The sequence below is a fragment of the Phaenicophaeus curvirostris genome, chromosome 17 (genome assembly GCF_032191515.1).
Source record: "Phaenicophaeus curvirostris isolate KB17595 chromosome 17, BPBGC_Pcur_1.0, whole genome shotgun sequence".
NCBI lineage: Eukaryota > Metazoa > Chordata > Aves > Cuculiformes > Cuculidae > Phaenicophaeus > Phaenicophaeus curvirostris.
Genome location: NC_091408.1, coordinates 4,720,892 through 4,741,533, shown reverse-complemented (window position 1 = coordinate 4,741,533; position 20,642 = coordinate 4,720,892). Strand labels below are relative to the sequence as shown.

Sequence of the window (20,642 nt, the reverse complement as noted above, 5' to 3'; positions counted from 1 at the left end):
CCCTGCCCGTGGCAGGGGGGGCGGAACTGGATGGGCTTTGGGGTCCCTTCCAACCCAAACCATCATAGAAGGGTGGGAGCTCTGAGCAGCCCCTTTCCTGGACACCTGTGGGTCTTGGTGCAGTTTTAGCCACTGGTCATCCCTGGGTGAAGGAAGCTGGTCAGTGGAGAAGGCAACAGGAGACACCACCTCTCACACCAAGACCCCTCACGTGCTTTGTCAGAGCTGTATTTCTGTTTCTGGGGGAGTAACACAAACCTGGGCTCTCCAAAATGCAGGGGGAAAGAGGTGTCACAGTGCTCCCTGGAGGGAAGGAATCATAGAATGATTTGGGTTGGAAAGGACCATCTCCAACCTGCTTTTTCTGAACTGGAACAGCTGCCTTGCACTTAAAAAAGCTCCCTTAAAGGCACCTTTTCAAGAACACAGAAAGGCAAGGTTTAAACACCGGGAATGACTCAGATTCAGTTTCCTCATGCAGCTGTTTCTCTGCAGGTGAAGCTGGTTTGCCTTTGGCCTCAGCATGTGGGGGTTTCCTGAAGGAAGGACTCAGTCCCCGTGGGGTGCTGTAGGGTCCCTCCTGCTGCAGAGGAGCTCAGGACTCAGCACAGCCTGTGAGGGTCCCTCTGTAGAGCTCCTCAAGACTTGCAGGGATGAGATGGCTTGTCCTTCTGGCAAGACCTGAGCACAAGAATTCCCAGGAGGCAGACGGATTCATCCCAGTTATGTTGTTCCTTGTTCAAAGCAGCCTCACCTGCACCGCAGAGCTGGCTTGCAAGGCACAGAGGTATTGACTAGCAGCTGGTTGCCCATGACCAGAGCTTGCAATCAGATCCCAGGACCTCATTGCCACCAGGTGGTTTGTCTGAGCTGTGTTGTCCTGGTGCAGTGAGGGATAGACAGTGTCTGCTGTGCGAAGCAAAGCCCTCTGGCCATCTCTGGGCTGACAAGGGAGCCACATCAGGTGATGGGACAGCCACCCCTACAAGATACTGGACTGCTGCATTGTCTACTTCTGGTATATCCACAGCTTTGGAGACAAAAAAAAAATAATTTGGGGAAGCCCAGAGAACATCAGCCATTGTGGTGGTAACGTCACCTCTGACACTGGCAGAACACAACCCAGCCAGAGCAGAGACACAGAGTGGCTCTGGAAAGCACAGAAGTAAAAACGTCAGGAAGAGGAGCAACTTCTGCGGTCTCTGTCTGCCAAGTCCTGCCTGGATTTTGTCCAGCCTCACACTTGAGGGTTGAAATTTTCCATTCTGGAGTCTTTTTCTTTCCAAGTTTCAGTGCAAACCATCACAGGACAAGGAGCACTGAAGCCGGGGCAGCCAAATGCCCCGAGCGGGGATGGTGCCCTTTGTGGTAGCAGCAGATGAGCTTTCAGAGAGCGAGCTCACTTTTTCCAGCTGTATCAGCAGCTCTAATGAGAGAAAATGACTTTGTTTGGCCTGCATTAAGAAAAAGACCCATCAGTCACTCCAGTGGAAAGCTGTCACGCTGCCAGCTGGTAGAACGGGGACTTGGAGTGTTGCCTTCTTGCATCCCTGGGAAAACCTGCAGGAATTTAGCCAGTGATGTTGAAAAGTTATTTGAGAGTTCATACAGTCAAGGTGTGAGTTTTGGTGGCTACTGCCAGCCCTCCTGTCTCAGGCCTGGTGTCCTCTATCTGTCCCTGGCGGGAGCATCCTGCAGAGCTCTGGAGTGGGCTCAGTTCTGGCTTCTCCCTTGCACTGAGGTCCTGAGCTGCCTGCCCCAGCCCAGGGATCGTAGAACCATGGAATGGTTTAGGTTGGAAGGGACCTCAAAGCCCATCCAGTTCCAACCCCCTGCCATGGGCAGGGGCACCTCCCACTGGATCAGGGTGCTCCAAGCCCCATCCAACCTGACCTTGAACACCTCCAAGGATGGGGCACCCATGACTCCTCCAGCCCTGCTCCACCAGAATCATAGAGCTGAGCAGCCCCTTCCCTCCACACAGCCCCCCTTCCACCCCGAAGCGCTCCTCTCCCTCGCCTTCCTCTCCTCGCTGCCTTCCAGGGAATGCTCCCCCAGCACGAGGTGTTTAAATCATTTACACAGGGCTAAAATAGAGCTGGCTCCCCTCCAGGCACTCTGGCATCCAGGCTCTGTAAACAACCCACCCGCCAAGGGAAGCAGCCTGGAAAAAAAGGCTTTTTATGTCAATTCCCCAGACCCCACTTCCACAGAAACCTTCCAGCACGATCCTTGCTTGGTTGTAAATGCAGCAAAATCGTTTCAGGCATTGGCTGACCCTCCTTTTCCCCCGGGCACACTCGTGGACATCTCCTGGGACTCGCCTCTACCCATGGATGAAAAACCAGAGGGGCCCTTTGGAAGGAAATAAATATGAGGTGATGTGGGAAGTCTGGTATGCCTTTCCCTGCCTTGGGTATTTCCTAGGTGCCCTTGCAGAGTCAACTGCCTTTTTTTTGATAACATTGACCTTTATGGAGATAGGAATTCGCCCGGGTATTCTCTCGTGGCTGCAGTGCCATCCCAGACCTGCTAGAGCTCAGATGGAGAATCCAGGGGACTTTTATTTCTCAGGCTGCAAGTGATTCACTAAAAATCATTGCGATGCAAGTGGGAAGTGCCAGGGATGGAGCCAAATCCCAGCTGCACTGGGGGAGCAGGGTCTGAGATGGCTGGGAGATTGGCTGCAAGAGGAGCCCTCAGCATCTCTCTCGGCCAGCAGAGCCTGTGGCAGAGCTCAGCTGCTCTCACCAGGATTTCTGACCTACAGAAACATCTCCGTGACCCTAAAAAGTCCCCAAAACTCTCTATCCATGTCCTGTAGGTGGGCTCCCGGCTACCCTCGCTGTGTGGTTAAACGTTCAGGGGCCTCTTTAGCAACCGGAGGAAGGGGAAGGATGGGGTTCCCCAACTCTGGGAGGACGAGATAGTTCCTCCACCCTACTGCCAGCACAGCAGATCAAAGCAGAGCCTCTTGGAGGGGTTAGAAAGAACCAGCACCTCAATTAAATACACCCTTGTCCTGGTGCTGGGAGCTCCTGGGCACCCCACGGGGGGGTTGTTCCTATCAGTGTGAGTAGCACTTGGTCTGGGGTCTACCTGAAAGGTGGCACAGCCTCTCATGAAGAAAAACAACCCCAAAAATCACCCTCAAGCAGATGATGAACCCCATTCAGCTGCAATCCAGGAGGCATCGTTCCCACCTCCACCTTCTTCTGGGTTTTGTTGGTGGCTCCAGGGCAGACACTGTGCTTGACACCTGCCGAGGAAAGGCTGCAGATCCTGGCCACCCCATCAAATTTTACTCCAAAGGGTGTGTTGAGCAGAGTCAGAAGTCAGCTGAGGGTCCACGCTACTCACAACCCTCTATGCTTGCTGGCAGGGTTGGGATGTCCCTCCCAGCACGCTGGCTGGAGGCGATTTGGCGGTGTTAGTACTGGACACGAGTGAGGCGTGTGATCAGCTTGAGAAAAACCCTGCAGAGGAGGATCTGAATCAGCCTCTGCAGGGAAACAGCAGAGGAGGGGTGCTGGGAGTACAGGGTGCCCGGCACAGTCAGGGCTGCTGGAGCAGGCAGGGCCGGCAGAGCTACAGGACAGCCAGGATGGAGCCCCCGTCCCAAGGATGGAGATTGAGGAAGATGATGGTGAGGAAGGCTGATCTCTGCACCCCAGAGATCTGGGACAGCCAGGGTGGAGCCTCAGTCCCAAGGATGGAGCTGGAGGAAGAGGATGGTGAGGAAGACTGATCCCTGTGCCCCAGTGATACCCCTCATCCCAGCAGCCCCAGGCTGCCCCGCCATGCCCAGCTCTCCCATCAGCAGGAGGAGCGATTTCATCTCCCAGCTCTCCTGTCCAGATGCCCTGAGTGGCTGCTGCTGCCATCTGTTATTTTTGTGGTGTCAGAAATGCCTCTCTGCTGACACCAGCCCATGGAACACGCATGCCCTGGCCTCCCCGCTTCCAGACTGCCATCTCCTCATGCACTAAATCCCCTGCTCACCTATTTGTCTCACATCCATATTTGTTTCTTTACATCCTATGACTTCTCTACGGCCTCTCATTGGCTCAGCATCATAACCTGTGCAGCCAAGCTTGCCCGCTAGAGGACTTGGATGGGCACCTTCAGGCTGGAGGCACATTCCCTGTGCAGGACACAGCAGCCTGGCTGCGTTTGTGATGTGAGGACCCATGCTGTGGGCTGGAATGGGCTTCCTACACCATGCACGGACCAGCCACTGTGCCAGCGGGAGCAGAGCTGGAGCAGGCACTATCAGAGAATCATGGAATGGGTTGGGTTGGAAGGGACCTTAAAGCTCATCCAGTCCCAACCCCCTGCCAAAGCAAGAACACCTCCCACTGGATCTGGGTGCTCAAAGCCCAACCTGGCCTCGAACACCTCCAGGGATGGGGCAGCCACCACTGCTCTGGGCAACATGGACCAGCACCTCTCCACCCTCATCATGAAGAATTTCTTCCTAATGTCTAATCTAAATCTTCTCCCTTCCAATTTAAAGCCATTCTCCCTTGACGTCTCACTTCACGCCCTTGTAAAAAGTCCCTCTCCAGCTTTCCTGAAGCCCCTCTCAGTACTGGAAGTGGCTCTAAGGCATTCCCAGAGCCTTCTCTTCTCCAGGGCCTCCCCACCCTCACAGGAAAACATTTCTACTTAAGATCTCATCGCAATCTCCCTCAGAATTTCCAGTTAATTATTTCATACTAAACAGCACAAAAGGGTTAATACAGCACAGGAAATATTTTGAAGGAAATGGATGCTTTTCCACAGCTGAGGTTTTAACCCAGCTCTGCTCTGGGTGTTGGCATTGCCTGGAATTTCACCGTGGAAGGATGGGACGTCCCAGAAGGGGGAATCTTGCTCAAGAAACTCCCGTGATTCCCCACCAGTTACAGTGATGCTGGTGCTGGGGCGTGGAGGAAGAAACATTTGCTGCAACTGATTTTTCCCGTACGTAGGGGCACCACACCCAGCCAGGGTGGAGATTCCTAGTGGTTCTCGTTTGCGGACTGGGGGTTGTTTTGGAAAAGAGAAGTTTTGCGTTACACCTGCTGGATCCTTCTCAAAGCTCTGAGGTCCTCCTCTTCACCCCCCTCAGGACATGGTTTCCCAGCCTAGCAAATCTCACAGGCTCCATGCCACATGCTCCATACTCCTTGGTCCTTGCTCCCTGCTCCAAGCCACCTGCTCCATGCTCCTGCTCCATGCCACCTGCTCCTGTCGCGCTCTCCGTGCTCACTTCTCCCTGCACTGAGCATCCCCAGGCACGAGATGTCAGTGAGGAGCTGGGTTTGGGAAGGGCTGCACCAGCTCTGAGTCCTCCTCCACTGCAAGACTGAGGGTGGAGAAGCGGGCAAGGAGAGGGGACCAGGTCACGGAGAAGGGGACAAGGTCAGGGAGAGGGGACAAGGTCAGGGAGAGGGGACAAGGTGACAGAAAGGAGATGCAGCTGCGATGCTGCTTGTGCAAATGCTCCTGCAAAAAGTTAGGGAGGTCCCAGCTCTCTGCCCCCCAAGGACAAGAGTCGGGAACAGATCTGGCCCTGGGGTGCTGGGTGATCTCTGGAGTTCAGCACCGGGCGTGCAAGGGAGGAACAGCTTAGGTCAACACCTGCCAGGAGAGCATGGACACAGGGTCCTGCCAGCCCGCTCCGTGATGAGGACCCACAGGGGAGGTGAAGCCCAACTGCCCCCGCCATGCCCCAACAACCCAGCACCCAGGAACCCTGACCAAATGGCTTGAGAGCAGCCCCGAGGAAAGGAACTAGGGGTGCTGGGGGATGAGATGCTCCATAATGGAAGAATTTCATAGAATCACAGAATCATAGAACAACCAGGTTGGAAGAGACCCACCAGATCATCAAGTCCAACCATTCCTATCAAACACTAAACCATGTCCCTTAGCACCTCGTCCACCCGTGCCTTAAACACCTCCTGGGAAGGGGACTCAACCCCCTCCCTGGGCAGCCTGTTAATTTCTTCACCATGAGAGCGGTGAGACACTGGAACAGGTTACCAAGGGAGGTTGTGGCTGCCCCATTCCTGGAGGTGTTTAAGGCCGGGTTGGATGGGCCTTGGGTAACCTGAAAGAGTGGGATGTCCCTGCCCATGGCAGGGAGGTTGGAACTAGATGATCTCTAAGGTCCCTTCCAACTCAAACTATTCTATGATTCTATGATTCTGTAACTATGATTCTATGATTTACTCGGCACTGGTGAGACCGCTCCTCGAATCCTGTGTTCAGTTCTGGGCCCCTCACCACAAGAAGGATGTTGAGGCTCTGGAGCGAGTCCAGAGAAGAGCAACGAAGCTGGTGAGGGGGCTGGAGAACAGGCCTTATGAGGAAGGGCTGAGAGAGCTGGGGGTGTTCAGCCTGGAGAAGAGGAGGCTGAGGGGAGACCTCATTGCTCTCTACAACTACCTGAAAGGAGGTTGTAGAGAGGAGGGAGCTGGGCTCTTCTCCCAAGTGACGGGGGACAGGATGAGAAGGAATGGCCTCAAGCTCTGCCAGGGGAGATTTAGGCTGGACGTTAGGAAAAAATTCTTCACAGAAAGGGTCATTGGGCACTGGCAGAGGCTGCCCAGGGAGGGGGTTGAGTCACCTTCCCTGGCGGTGTTTAAGGGACGGGTGGACGAGGTGCTGAGGGACATGGTTTAGTGATTGATGGGAATGGTTGGACCTGATGATCCGGTGGGTCTCTTCCAACCTGGTGATTCTATGATTCTATGATTCTATCAGCCAGCAACGTGCGCTCACAGCCCAGAAACCAACCGTGTCCTGGGCTGCATCCAGAGCAGTGGGACCAGGGGGTGGATTCTACTCCTCTGCTTCTCTCTGGTGAGACGTCAGCTGGAGCTCTGCATCCCATTCTGGAATCCTCAGCACAGGATGGACATGGAGCTGTTGGAGCGAGGCCAGAGGAGACCCCGGAGATGATCTGAGGGCTGGAGCAGCTCCTGTAGGAGGACAGGCTGCGAGAGCTGGGCTTGTTTAGCCTGGAGAAGGCTGCGGGGTGACCTTAGAGCATCTTCCAGCGCTGCAAGGGGCTGCAGGGAAGCTGGGATCGGGGACAGCGGGGCCAGGCCGAGGGGACCGGGGACTGTCGGGGCGGGGAGCGGGGCCGGGGCGGGGCCGGGGGCGGTGCCGGGCGTTATTTAAGGCCGCAGCGCGGGGCTGGGCGGTCCCGCCGCCCCGATGGCTCCGCCGCCCGCGGCCCGAGCGCTCCGAGGAGCCGCCGCCGCCGCCCGCATGGTCGCTCCCCGGCGCCCCCGCTCCGCCCCGGCAGCCCCGGGCAGGGCGGCCCGGCCGCGGGGCCCCCCGCCGGCCGTGGATTTCGGGGACCCCCGGCAGGCGTTCCGGAGCAAGAGCAGCGCCGAGCTGCTGCGGGGGCTGCTGGTGCTCGGGCTCTGCGCCGTCGAGCCGCTCGTGCAGCACAACCGGGAGGTGAGCATGGGGCTCCGGGGGCGGGGGGGTCTTGGGAAGGGGGAGTCCTGGGGATACGGGGGTCCCGCGCCCAGTGGGGACCGGTCCTGGGGATAGGGGGCGTTGCGATGGCTGGGGGGCTGTGCAGGTACCGGGTAGGGGGGACCCCGGTACCGGGTAGGGGGGACCCCGGTACCGGGTAGGGGGGACCCCGGTACCGGATAGGGGGCACCCCGGTTGGGATAGGGGGCACCCCGGTTGGGATAGGGGGTGTTGGCTGTGCCGGTACCGGTGTAATGGGCACCCCGGTTGGGATAAGGGGTGTTGGCTGTGCAGGTACCGGGGAAGGGGGGACCCCAGTACCGGGTATGAGGGACCCTGGTTGGGATAGGGGGGACCCCGGTTGGGATAAGGGGTGTTGGCTGTGCAGGTACCGGGATAGGGGGGACCCTCATTGGGATAGGGGGGACCCCGATTGGGATAAGGGGTGTTGGCTGTGCCAGTACCGGGTAGGGGGGACCCCAGTACCGGGTAGGGGGGACCCCAGTACCGGGTAGGGGGGACCCCAGTTGGGATTAGGGGTGTGCAGGTACCGAGGAAAGGGGATACAGTGGAGGAGGTAAAGGAGGATGCTGGCCCTGGGGACGGGGTTCCTGCTTAGAATGGGGAAAGACAGGTCTTTGGGTGGAGGCTCTTGCTCTGGGAGGGGGACGGGACTGCTCCGTGTGAGGGGGTACCGGTCACCGGCGGGGGTGGAGGCGTCGACCGGTCCTGTTAAGGGGGGTGCCCCACCCAGATGGAGGGGAGAACCAGTCCTGGGGAGAGTGGAGTCTGTTCTGGGGGGACAAGGGGGTCCTGGGCCTTGGGGACTGCCTGCTCCAGAGGGGATGCGGGTCCCCAGCCGGGCGATGGAGGGGGGCTGCGTGCTCCGGATGGGGGGGGGGGGACGCGACTAGGGTGGGGTGCGGGTGCCGGTCCCGCACTGACGAGCCGCGGTCCCGCAGCTGCTGCAGCTGTGCCAGCGGGTGCTGGGCCAGACGCTGTTCGAGCGGCTGATGAAGATGACGTTCTACGGCCAGTTCGTGGCCGGGGAGGACCAGGAGGCCATCAAGCCCCTCATCCGGCGGAACCAGGCGTTCGGCGTGGGCGCCGTGCTGGATTACAGCGTCGAGGAGGACCTGAGCGCCGCCGAGGCCGAGCGCAAGGAGCTGGAGTGAGCGCGGGGCCCGGCGGGAGGGAGGCGGCGGCGCGCGCGCGGGAACCGCCCGCGGCCCCATTGGCTGCGCGCACCCGGCCCCCCGATCCCATTGGCTGCGCCGCGAGCCAGAGCCCCGCCCCCTCCGCCCCCCCCCCACCGCGCCCCTGGGTCCCTCCGCCCGCCCGCCCCAGCCGCGGTCATGGGGGCTGTTCCTGCCTCTGCACCCGCAAGGGGATGCAGCCCCCCCCATCCTCATCCCTCTGCACCCCCAAGGGGATGCAGCCCCCTTACCCCTGCACGCACTAGGGGGCTGTCCCTGTTTCTACACCCCCAAGAGGATGCAACCCCCCTTCCCCATCCTTCTGCACCCACTGGGGGGCTGCCCAGCCTCTGCACCCCCAAGGGGATGCAGCCCCCCTTCCCCATCCCGCTGCATGCACTGGGGGGCTGCCCAGCCTCTGCACCCCCAAGGGGTTGCAGTCCCCCTTCCCCATCCCCCTGCACACACTGGGGGGCTGCCCAGCCTCTGCACCCCCAGGGGGATGCAGCCCCCCTGTCCCCATCTCCCGGGACCCACTGGGGGGCTGTCCCTGCTTCTATACCCGCAATGGGATGCAGCCCCCCTTCCTCATCCCTCCCACCACCCCCTTTTCCTCCTACACTAGGGTGCTGTCCCCTTCAACCCCCTACGTACATTGGGGTGCTGCCCCCCTCCAGTTTCCCTTCCCTCCTCCATCCCCCACAACGCACACAGTGGGGTGCTGCTCAGCACCTTTTCTTCCTCAAAAAGCCAGGAGGGTGCCCCCTTCCACAGTGTCCCCCCCTCACGGGACGCATCCCTTCCCGCAGAGCCCCCCCATCCTGGGCAGCCTTTCCCATCTCCTGCTCTCTGCCAAGCGCAGGCGTTGGCCCAGAGCCACCAGTAACTTTCCACCACTGGTGCCCCAGTCCTGGGTGCCTCCGCTTGCCCGATCGATGGGCCCATGACCCACGGTCACAGTGAGGGGGGCGGTGTCGTCCCCCCACCCACCCAGGACAAGGGTAGCGCAGGCTAGGGGGGCAGCACTCCCTTGGGCAACGCTGCAACCGCCTCGTGACCCATACGTGGCTCAAATTGCAGCCCAAATGGCTTTTTTGGGGTGGTTTACAAATAAGGTTTTGGGTCTGCGGTGATGCAGGTGGTGCTGCTCATCTCCCAGGAGCCTTATCGCTGCTCCCCACCCGGCTGCTGCTTATCAGAGCCGCTTGCCGTGCTGCGATAACGCTGCCCCTCAAAATCCTATTGGCACAAGTAGGATTGGGCAGCTTGTGACGGGGGACACCGAGCTGCAGATTCCACTTTTTGAATAGAAAGCTTCAAAATGCCCTGCTTGCAGCCTGGGAGGAGAAGGCGCTCTCAAAGGCGTGCGGCAACCGTGTTCTGGGGAGGGACTGGCTTCTTCCCCAGGCATGTGGCCGTGGTCCAGGCGTGGGGCTGAGCTGGCAGTGCTGGTGCTGCCGGGCTGGCATCGCTGCTGCAGTCTGGTTGTACCTGTGCCCGGTGCTTTCCTGTGGTTGACCACTACGGGCTCTGCCTGTACCTGCATCCTGCTCACAGCTGGGCGAGCGCAGGTGGTTTGGGGGCTGCCTGGGCTGTGCTGGTCCCCAGCGGTGGGTTGGACTGGATGCGCTTAGAGGTCTTTTCCAATCTGAATGATTTCATGATTCTGCCAAGGATGATGCTGGGCTGGGTTGTGTGTGATTGAGGTGAGCGAGGAAGGGCTTGTGGCTGCTGGACTCGGAGATGTTTTCCTCCCTCCTGCGAGCCCTTCAGGGTTCCACCGTGCTGCCAGCAAGCAGAGGTCCAAAGGAGACGCAACTAGTGGGTGTTTTGGTGTCATCTACTGTTGTTTTTCCCAGGCAGAGCCCTGCTGGGCTTGCCAGTTCTGGAACAAGGTGGAGATAACAGCAAGGAAATGCCCTTTTCTCCTCAGCAATGCGCCCTGGCCACTCCTTGCCATGGACTGGCTGGGAACAGCAATCACTGGGGGCAGGCACCGGCTTATCCTGCCCGCTGCAGCTCGTCCCTGCCCTGCCCTGCCTGGGCTGGCATCCAGCGCTTTGCCAGCTTGTCCTGGGAGTCTTTGGCTGTGTGCCGAAGGCTGGCTCCAGAGCTTGGTGACATGGCTGGAGAAGGCTGTCCTGCAGGCAGAGCAGCCTGGGTGTTGCTCCACATGGGACTTCGGGATGGGTGCAGCCCCATGTGGGGTGTGGAGAGGCTTCCTCTCCCTGAGGTGTGAAAGAGGAGCTCCCCCATCAGCAGAAGAGGTCGTGGTCCCCTGGCAGCCTTGGGGCCTTTGCTTCGCATGGGCATCCCAAGCCAGGAGCTGGGGTGGGTTGTGCTAACAAGAGGAAGGACAATCCTGCCCCTGGGCTCTGCCACACAGCACATGGACCTCGCTTCCCCTAGAGATTCCTTGTGTGGACACCTGATATCTGTCTTGGTGTGGGATTATGATCCAGCCCGGCCAGTCAGCCTCCCCGAGCTGCCTCCTCCCCTTCTCCTCCTGCTCCCAGTGCTGCTGCCACCCATGCCCAGGGTTCTACCTGCATGTGCCGCGGTCCCTGGGGACATGAGGTGGCTTCTGTTTTGCTTGAAGTTGCACGAGGAGATCTTGCGGTGGTCCCAGCACTGGGTTGGTGCGTGTGGCAATTCATGCATGGGGCAGGCTTGGAAGACTCTCTTCTAGCAAAAGCTTTGCTTTATTCCTGCCTGCAGGATTTTAAACAACACCCGCAGCTACAAGTTTGGGCTTCATGTGACCATGTGAGTTTTCTCTTGGATATGGTAATTCAGTGGCAACTTCTCCCTCTGCCAGATTCATACACTGCTGCAAGCAAAGCTCCTGACGCCCTCATGGTAACCTCCAGGGCAGAATGGATTATTGCCTCCTGATTTCTGACAAGACGACCTTTGTGTTTCTTCTGAGACTGCTTATTTGAGCCTCAGCAAAAACTTCCTGAATGCCCAAGTCTGCTGTGTCAGTGGGATTGCCCTTCCCAGCAAGCCAGCAGGCAGCATCCAGTCATCATAACCTGCTTTGCAGCCCTTGGAGGGCCTGGTTTGCGTGTGCTGGGCATGAGTGTGAGCTCCCAAGTCCCAAATGAGCCTTGCAGGTGGCTCTTTTGTGGTCACAGGCAATGCCTGGAGATATGTCCTCCTCTGGGAGCTCTGCTTTCGGTCCACAGAAGGAGTGGCCAGGTGTAAGCTGGGTTAAGTGGCACTTGGTTGGTGTAGGAATGGCTTTGCTGGCCAAGATGTTGTAGAGAAAGAAGATGATACCCCCTGAGAAGTATTTTTTCAGCTGGAAGGAGCCTCATTTATTTGTCTTGGTGCAGAACAATAAAGCGAGCACCATGGCACTGCTTTGAATGCCCCCCTCGGGGAGAAGGGCTTGCTGCTGTCATGCAGCAGGAATGCTGCTGAAGAGGGTGTGATTGTCCTGAGGAACTCAAAACACTTCAAACTCAAGGGTGCTGTTTGCTCCTTGGTTTCGTGCATTCACTCTGGGTAGCTCGGAGGCAGCTCTGCTCCCAGCCCTTTGTCTCCAGTGTCTTGGGGATCAGGTGTGAGGTGTGTGCCAGGGTTCAGAGCTGCACACAGGACACGTCTCTCCTCATGTCTGCAGAGTCCCAGCAGTGTGTCCAGCTGGAGCCTGTGGTGCCTGCTCCAAGGAGACCTTCTATCTGCTGTAGGCTTTGTTATTGCATCCCAGCCCTGGTGTATGAAGTCTCTCCCTTCCTTCCCTTTACCTGTAGTCAGGAGCAGAAAGCTTCTTGACTGAGGACAGGCTGGGGGAGTTGAGGTTGTTCAGCCTGGAGAAGAGAAGGCTGTGGGGAGACCTTAGAGCAGCTTCTAGTACTGAAAGGGGCTCCAGGAAAGCTGGGGAGGGGCTCTTGATGAGGGAGTGCAGGGATAGGATGATGGGAATGGTTTTCAGCTGCAAGAGGGGAGATTGAGATAAGATCTTCGGCAGAAATGGTTTCCTGTGAGGTTGGGGAGGCCCTGGCCCAGGCTGCCCAGAGCAGTGGTGGCTGCCCCATCCCTGGAGGTGTTCAAGGCCAAGTTGGATGGGGCTTTGATCACCCTGATGCAGGGAGGTGGAACTGGATGGGTTTTGTGGTCCCTTCCAACCCAAACTGCTTTGTGACCTCCTGTACTCACACAATCAGAGCAGAGCCTGTGGCAGCTCTGGTGCCTCTGCTCCCCGGGAGCTCCGGATGCCCTGGTTCACGCCAGGCTTCGCTGCACTTTGAGCAAAGCAGAGCTGTTCCTGGCCCCAGGGAGCAGGAGGGAAGGGCTTGTCTCCACTTGTTTATGCTTCCAGCAGCCCCTAATCCCTGTCACAGGGTTTCCATGTGGGAGAGCATATTCTGGGCCCATGCTGCGTGCTTCTCTGCTCTCTTGTGCAAGTCCTCTGGCTCTAGGCGGGTGGCTTTGCTGCGTGGCTGGCAGAGCGCTTCCCCGCTGTTGAGCAAGGCCAGTTTGGGGACAGTGCCTCCACAGCAGAGGTCTCCTGGAGGAGATGGCTCTGCTGTCACTCAGCCTGCTCTCCAGGGGCTGGTAGCGTTCCTGGGCGAGACCTAAGCTCTGCAGGCTGGGTTTAGGGTGTCAGCGGGAAGGCTTAGCTGCTGGAGCTTGAGGAAGGTCTCATGACTTGGCCTGTGTCCACCTGGGCTGTCAGAGCTCTTGTCTTCTCTGTGGCAAAGAGCTCAGGCTTGGAATTACATCTGAGGTCAGCGTGAGTGGAAGCTGAGACCTTGCTTGTAAGCTGCTGGCTGATACCAGGGCGCAGAGGAACGTGAGGTGGCAGCAGAGCATCCTACTGCTCATTGCGCCCTGGGTTTGGAGGATTTCCTTGCATCATGGTCTGGCTGCTGATGCCTGTGAAGTGGGGAGGCATTGGGTTGAGGTTTGGTGTCACCACAGTGAGGACCATAGGCTAGCGTGGCTGGAGACAGACCACGCAGCCCCACCAGGGCTTGTCCTTGCTGTGGGGTGGGCTGTTTGAGAGCTGCTCTGGACCCTGGGACAGCGCATCATCCCTGGGCTGCCTCAGGACCTCCAGCTAAAACTTCCCTGGATGTTGAAACTCCTTCTGCGGTTTGGGGCATCTCACCTGCCGGCGGAGCTTGCGCTGAGCAGCATTTGATCCATGGGTTGGTGAGGGAAGAGCAGGGTCCAAAGCCAGGCTGGGGGAGCCTCAACGCTGCCCTGAGCACCAGCGCGGCGTTGTGGGTGGTTGCTGACCTGGCCCTTACCTTCCCTGTTTCTCTTCTTAGCTCCTGCACCTCTGCAGCCGAGAAGGAGATGGGAGGTGAGTGACCCAGCCTCTCCTGCTGACAGGAGATAGCCTGAAGGTCCAGTTGATCTGGGCACTGCGGGCCTGGCATGGGGGAAGGAACCAGCTCCCACAGCCTCAAACCATGAGCTGGACGATTAACAACTTGGTTCTTGGCCAGCCCTGCTCCTCTGCAAAGGCTCAGCCCCTACTCAGGCAGCAGAGCAGGCAGGGCGCATTGCAGCCCTTGGCTCTCCTGAGGTCCAAGCTGGAGCCCCTTTCCCCTGCAGATGCTCCTGGGGAGGCTGGTAGGAGCTCAGCAGGGCTGCGTGGCCCATCTCCATCCTCTTCCACCCCAGGTGCAGAGCAAAGGGAGAAGCAATTCCGAGCCCATCCAGGATTTGGGGATCGCCGCGGTGGGGTCATTGGCGCCCGCACTTATTTCTACGCAGATGAGGCCAAGTGTGACCAGCACATGGAGACCTTCCTCCGCTGCATCGATGCTTCAGGTAAATGCTCCTTCCTGAGCAGCCTCGCTGTTCCTGGGGACTGCAGGGAACCCACAGCTCACCACTGTATCTCAGGGGCCTCCCTTCTGCCCAAGAGAACCTGTCAGCTCTGTCTTTGTGGCTCCCTCCAGGTGGCAGCTCAGTGGAAGGCTTCTCAGCCATCAAGCTGACGGCGTTGGGCAGACCTCAGTTTCTGGTGAGTACCAGGGCAGAGCCAGGGCCACTGGTGATGTACGGTTGGACTCAACGATCCGATGGGTCTTTTCCAACCTGGTTATTTTGTGATCTGGGGCAGCAGGCACTTTGGGGTGCCAGCCTTACTGCAGTGGCAGAGAGAAGTGGACAGCAACAGGCTGATGCCACCCTGGAGATGCTGTCTCAACTTTGGGGGACACCTGAAGAGCTCAAAAATTTAGAGGTCCCTGTGGGCGAGGTCCCCTGCCAGGGTTTGCTCCAGGCTGGGTCTGATCCTGCAAAGCTCTGGCATGATAGGAGTCTCCAAGGCGGCTGGGCTCCATCCAGGCTGTCTTACCTCCACCTCTGTCCCCGCAGCTGCAGTTCTCAGAGGTGCTGGTGAAGTGGAGGAGGTTCTTCCACCAAATGGCAGCAGAGCAGGGCCAGGCTGGGCGGGCAGCACTGGAGATGAAGCTGGAGGCAGAGAAGCTGCAGGTGAGGATGCTGTGCTGCTAGGGATGTGCTGCTGGAGGTGGCTGGTGGCCGTGGAGGTCCCGGAGCAGCCCCGATGTGTGACATCTTTGAACCTGGAGCTGCAAGACCCCCTGTAGCCCCTTGACATTGATGCTTCTTTTGGTGGCAGGAGGCCCTGGCCAACCTCGGCATCGCGACCAAGGCAGAGAGTCAGCACTGGTTCACTGGTGAGAACCTGGGTGTGAGCGGGTAAGCTGCCTGTGGCCTCGGGATTGTGGGGGACCTTGTCCTTGTTCTGGGACAGTGGGGGCAGCAAGAGGAGGTCTCCAAAACCCAGCATTGGTTCAGCACAGCAACCAAGCACAGAGGAGATTTGGGTGGAGGTGACAAGATAGGTCAGGGTGGCAAATGCTGTGCCCCCTGCTTGCTGGTGGGGACTGGGAGCTGGTGGAGACCCCTCTGCCTCAGCAAGACACTAGTATGGGACTTGTCTCTGTGCTCCCAGCACTGTGGACCTGCTGGACTGGAACAGCCTGATCGACAGCCGCACCAAGATTTCCAAGCTGCTGCTTGTCCCCAACATCAAGGTGGGTACCCATCTACACTACACCCAGAGCAGCCCTGCAGGGGCCCTGGGAGGCTGGGGGAGCAGGGGGTGGGTCTGCTGCATCCCTGCCCAGGAGCTCACTGGTGGCTGTGGTGCCAGAGCCAGGCCATGCTGTGATCCACCGTGTGTCACCCTGTGCTATGCTGGGGAGCTGGGATCATAGAATCACTCAGGTTGGAAAAGACCTCCAAGCTTATCCAGTCCAACCACGAGCCCAACCCCACCGTGCCTGCTAAACCATGTCCCCAAGTGCCATGGCCACTGGAGAAGAGCCCAGCACCCACCTCATCACAATCTCCTTTCCAGGAGCTGCAGAGAGTGATGCTCAGCCTCTTCCTAGTTAAACACCCTCAGGTCCATCAGCTGCTCCATGAACCCCTGGGCTCCAGACCCTTCCCCAGCTCCATTCTCTTCTCTGGATACGCTCCAGCCCCTCATTGTCCTTCTTGGAGTGAGGGGCCCAAAACTTGATCCCTGCCCTGCTCCTGCTGGCCACCCCATGGCTGATCCAAGCCAGGATGCCATTGGCTTTCTTGGCCACCTGGCCCACTGCTGGCTCATGTTCAGCTGCTGTTGACCGGCACCCCCAGGTCCTTTTCCACTGGGCAGCTTTCCAGCCTCTCTTCTCCAGGCAGCGCTGGAGATGGGGTCCCCCCAGGGTGTTTGTGTCCCCATGGGCAGGGCTGGCCACAGGCAGGGAGCCACAAGCTGCTCTTGTTTCAGACTGGGCAGCTGGAACCTCTGCTCTCGCGCTTCACCGAGGAGGAGGATCTGCAGATGAAGCGGATGCTGCAGCGAATGGACGTCCTTGCCAAGGTGAGGAAGTGCTGGGGCTGTGGGACCTGGACCTGAGCACAGAGGGGAAGACATGGAGCTGGTGGCCTCTCAAACCCAACCTGCATATCATTCACAGAGAGCCACAGAGAAGGGCGTGAGGCTGATGGTGGATGCAGAGCAGAGCTACTTCCAGCCAGCTATCAGCCGCCTCACCCTGGAGATGCAGCGCCGCTTCAACAGGGATCGAGCGGTCATCTTCAACACCTACCAGTGCTACCTGAAGGTGAGCTCCGGGCAGGTTGTGGGGCAGGAAGGACCTGCCGGAGCTGCTGGATGGGGAGGTCTCCACTCCTGAAGCCAAGGCTGTGTGATGGTCTGATGCAGGGGCAGAGGTGGCACTTTTGTGGTGACTTCGTTGCATCTCTTCCATCTGATCCCAGGAGGCTTACGACAACGTGACGGTGGATGTGGAGCTGTCGCGCCGGGAGGGCTGGCACTTCGGCACCAAGCTGGTCCGTGGTGCCTACATGGAGCAGGAGAGGGAGAGGGCAGCCAAGATTGGCTATGAGGATCCCATCAACCCCACCTATGAGAAGACCAATGAGATGTATCACAGGTAGGGGCTGTCCCAGCCACGTTTCTCTCTCCTGCCCTTCTGCGTAGGGCTTGAGTGGCCTCACCATGCAGCCCCATACTATCCTACAGGTGCCTGGATTATATCCTGGAAGAAATCAAGCACCACCGGAAAGCCAGTGTGATGGTGGCATCTCACAATGAGGACACGGTGAAGTTCACCCTGCGCAGGTGAGTGTTGGAGAGGCCACATGGCAGGGACTGAGGACTATGGGCCCAGCAGAGCTGTAGCAAGATGTGCTGTGGGTCATCAGGTCTCTGTGCTCACCCAGTGGGATCCCAGCTCCCGTCTGCTGCTCAGGGCTTTGGTTGGAGCTTGGAGCTGGGATGCAAGCATGGTAGCCCTCAGCAGTGGTGCAGTAGCCCACAGCGAGTGCACAGCTGGCCCCATGGCCCAGCCTAGAGGCTGTTTTGAAAAGAAACCCTTCAAGTTCTTGCATCTCAGCATCCACCTGGGATGTGGTTCTTGTACTTGGAGATGATCCTCTGGTGGGACACGCTGCACTGCAGTCTCTACTCTTCCCTAATGTGAGGCTTGGCTTGCAGGATGATGGAGCTTGGGATCCATCCCTCAGAGAAGAAGGTGTGCTTTGGGCAGTTGCTGGGCATGTGTGACCAGATCACCTTCCCCCTAGGTGAGTGCTGAGACCCTTAAGAATTGGCAGACACTCTCCTTGCCCCACCTTGACCCCTGAGGTCTCCTGGAGGAGCTGTTGTGGGGTCTGAAGGACAGATGGAGCTGGGCTATGCGTCCACCCTTGTGAAGTCAGGGCTGTTGGAGAGTGGGAATGGATGAGGATCAGGCCTGGTTGCCTCTTCCCCAGCTGTGTTGTTTGGGGAGGATGTAAATGAGGATGTAAGTGGAGAATCACATCTGGTTCCCAGAGGTCTCATAAGACTGTGGTGGGTGGACAGGGAGAAACCTGCTTTGGACTACGAGAAGTGTCCTGCAATCCCAAACACAAATACAGCCTGGGCAGAGAATGGATTGAGAGCAGCCCTGAAGAAAGGGGCTTGGGGTGCTGGAGGATGAGAAGCTCCACATGAACCAGCAACGAGTGCTTACAGCCCTGAAACCAACCATGTCCTTGGCTGTATCCAGAGCAGTGGGGCCAGCAGGGCCAGGGATGAAGTTCTGCTCTGGTGAGACCTCACCTGGAGCAGTGGGAGGCAGATGAGGTCCTTGTCCAGCAAGGATGCTGCTTCATCCTGGAGTTCCCCTCACGCAGGCTTTGGCTGCAGCTCCTCTGCTCATGCTGGAAAAATGTGTGAACTCGATGTTTCTGGTCGAACGCTTCCTGAATTGGCCCAGCCCTGGCTGCTGACGTTCCCAGGGCTCCCGGTGACCTCGGCCGGCTCCGTTTCCAAGCTCCCCACGCTGAGCCAGGGCAGGGACCCAGCCCTGCTGCCCTGCTCGCTCCCAGGCTTCCCCTCCTCAACCACAGCCCCATGGGCACAGCCTTGGGGGCAAGGGAGGTGGGGGCCTTTTTTTCCCCCTTTATTTTTCATTTTCCCTCAATTTTCCCATGGGTTTTTTTTTTCCTCCTCTGCTTTTCCCTCTTTTTTTCCTCCTCTCTGCTGTTTCCCCTCCCACCCCTTTTTATCTCACTGCTAGTTTTTGCTCCTGTTTATCATTCCTTCTGCTTTTCCACCCTTTTTTTCTCTCTTCACTTTTTACCCCACTTCATTTTTTTTTTTTCCCCCTTTTTCCCCTTCTCTCTTCTTCCTTTCCTTTTTGTTCCTTCTGGTTTCTGTCCCCTTTTTTCCTCCCTTCTGGTTTTTGTCCCCCATTTTTTTTTTCCTCCCTTCTGGTTTTTGTCCCCCATTTTTTTTTCCTCCCTTCTACTTCTTTGCCCCCTTCCAATCCCGTGTTCCATCTCTCTGCAGGCCAGGCTGGTTTCCCAGTGTACAAGTATGTGCCGTACGGGCCGGTGAACGAGGTGCTGCCGTACCTGTCACGCCGGGCGCAGGAGAACCGGGGCTTCATGCAGCGAGCGAACCGGGAGCGGGACCTGCTGTGGCAGGAGGTGAAGCGACGGCTCCTGGACGGCAGCCTCTTCAGCCCCAACCCCTGAGGAGGCAGCCACGGTGCCCAGCCCGGGCTCTCTCTGGTGCCTTAGCCTGTCACCGCTGTTGCCATCCCTCCTGTCCCATCCTGCTGCAGTTTCTCCCCCGACACCCTCTGTGCTGGGACAGGAGGTGTCCTCGCTGCTGTCTGAACCACACACACCTCCTGGAGGTCCCTTCTGGAGGGCTGTCCAACCTCTGGGCTGTCCTTTTGCTGTCCCAAGGGCTCCTGAGCTGGTTTTGGGGGAGATGCTGGGGCTCCCCTGCTGCCCCCCTCACCTCCGTGAAGGCTCTCCGAGCATTTTCCCCTTGTGGGTTTGCGATGGGAGATGTGGCTGTTTACATCACGCCATGGGGTCAGGTCTGGAGTGGGTTGGGTAGCTAGGGGACAAGCTTGGCTTCAGCCAGAAGCTCTTCCAGCCTCTGCTGGGGCTGTGGGTTTGTTTGGTCTTCCACCCCCACGGAGACAGAGGTCACAGCGACCTGTGCAGGTCACTGGGCAGGATGAGTCCCTGGCTGCTCACCAGCTTGCACAGACCAGAGCCGGGCTGGACCAGGCTCTCCTCTGTCCCACCACGAGCCAAAGCTGCCTGAGGTGAGGTTCTCCATCCCTGTGCTCACAAGGTTCATGTCCAGTGGGGCAAGGGGGCACTGGTCCTGCCCTGCCTGTGTTCCCAGCTCTGGGCTGTGCTGTGAGCAGGGGTGGTGGCCACGTAGGAGCACTGGGAGCCAGAGCACAGCTCGGCTCTGCTGTACACTGGATTTGCAGAGAATGGTAATGATTAAATCGTAGCTGTTCTTGCTCTTGTCTCTCTCTTGCAGTTATTGGGCAGCTGCTTGTTCCCTGGGTTTGAAATGAGGTTTAGTGCCTTCTCGGCCCCCTCCAGCTGCATGCTGGACAAAAGGAGCCAGAGCCGAACTGCAGCATCTCTGGGGTTGGGAGCTGCTGTTTGCAGGAGTTGTGGATGGAGTCAGGGTGCAGGGTGCCACCTCCTCGCTACCCAAGGCACTGAATGCCCTTGAAGCCCCCAGATTCTCGTGTTTGTGATACCCAGAGCCCTGCGTCCACCTCTGAAATCAGGAAGGGCACGAAGCTGTTGGAGCGAATCCAGAGGAGGCCACACAGATGATCCAAGGGCTGAAGCACCTCCTGTACGAGGACAGGCTGAGAGAGTTGGGGTTGCTCAGGCTGGAGGAGAGAAGGCTGCAGGGAGACCTTAGAGCAGCTTCCAGTACTGGAAGGGGCTCCAGGAAAGCTGGGGCTAGGCTTGAGAGCAAAGTCTGTTTTGGCAGGACAAGGAGTAATGGTTTTAAACTAAAGGAGGGGAAATTGAGATGAGGTCTTAGAAATGTGTTGGTGGGGGGAGTCAATGGCCCAGGTTGCCCAGAGCAGGGGTGGCTGCCCCATCCCTGGAGGTGTTCAAGGCCAGGTTGGATGGGGCTTG

The 20,642-nt window shown here is 58.4% G+C and overlaps 1 protein-coding gene across 1 annotated transcript; it reads left to right on the top strand.

Annotated features, from left to right (window-relative positions):
* The first annotated feature begins 7,196 nt into the window (after positions 1–7,196).
* On the top strand, positions 7,197–20,007 carry PRODH (proline dehydrogenase 1). The gene is made up of 14 exons (XM_069871033.1): positions 7,197–7,458; positions 8,442–8,650; positions 13,958–13,992; positions 14,316–14,465; positions 14,597–14,661; positions 15,018–15,134; positions 15,283–15,362; positions 15,619–15,700; positions 16,444–16,536; positions 16,634–16,780; positions 16,938–17,113; positions 17,203–17,301; positions 17,677–17,765; positions 19,018–20,007. The coding sequence occupies exons 1-14, from the start codon at positions 7,210–7,212 to the stop codon at positions 19,203–19,205; spliced, it is 1,779 nt and encodes a 592-aa protein (XP_069727134.1). The 5' UTR covers positions 7,197–7,209; the 3' UTR covers positions 19,206–20,007.
* Positions 20,008–20,642: the final 635 nt, after the last annotated feature.

What these genes read in the sequence shown, in the direction of transcription:
- PRODH (XM_069871033.1), top strand. Translation starts at nt 7,210, where the DNA reads ATGGCTCCGCCGCCCGCGGCCCGAGCGCTCCGAGGAGCCGCCGCCGCC. An exon ending in TGGGCAGACCTCAGTTTCTG is followed by an intron (nt 14,662 to 15,017) that starts GTGAGTACCAGG and finishes CTGTCCCCGCAG; the next exon opens with CTGCAGTTCTCAGAGGTGCT. An exon ending in TGGAGGCAGAGAAGCTGCAG is followed by an intron (nt 15,135 to 15,282) that starts GTGAGGATGCTG and finishes TTTTGGTGGCAG; the next exon opens with GAGGCCCTGGCCAACCTCGG.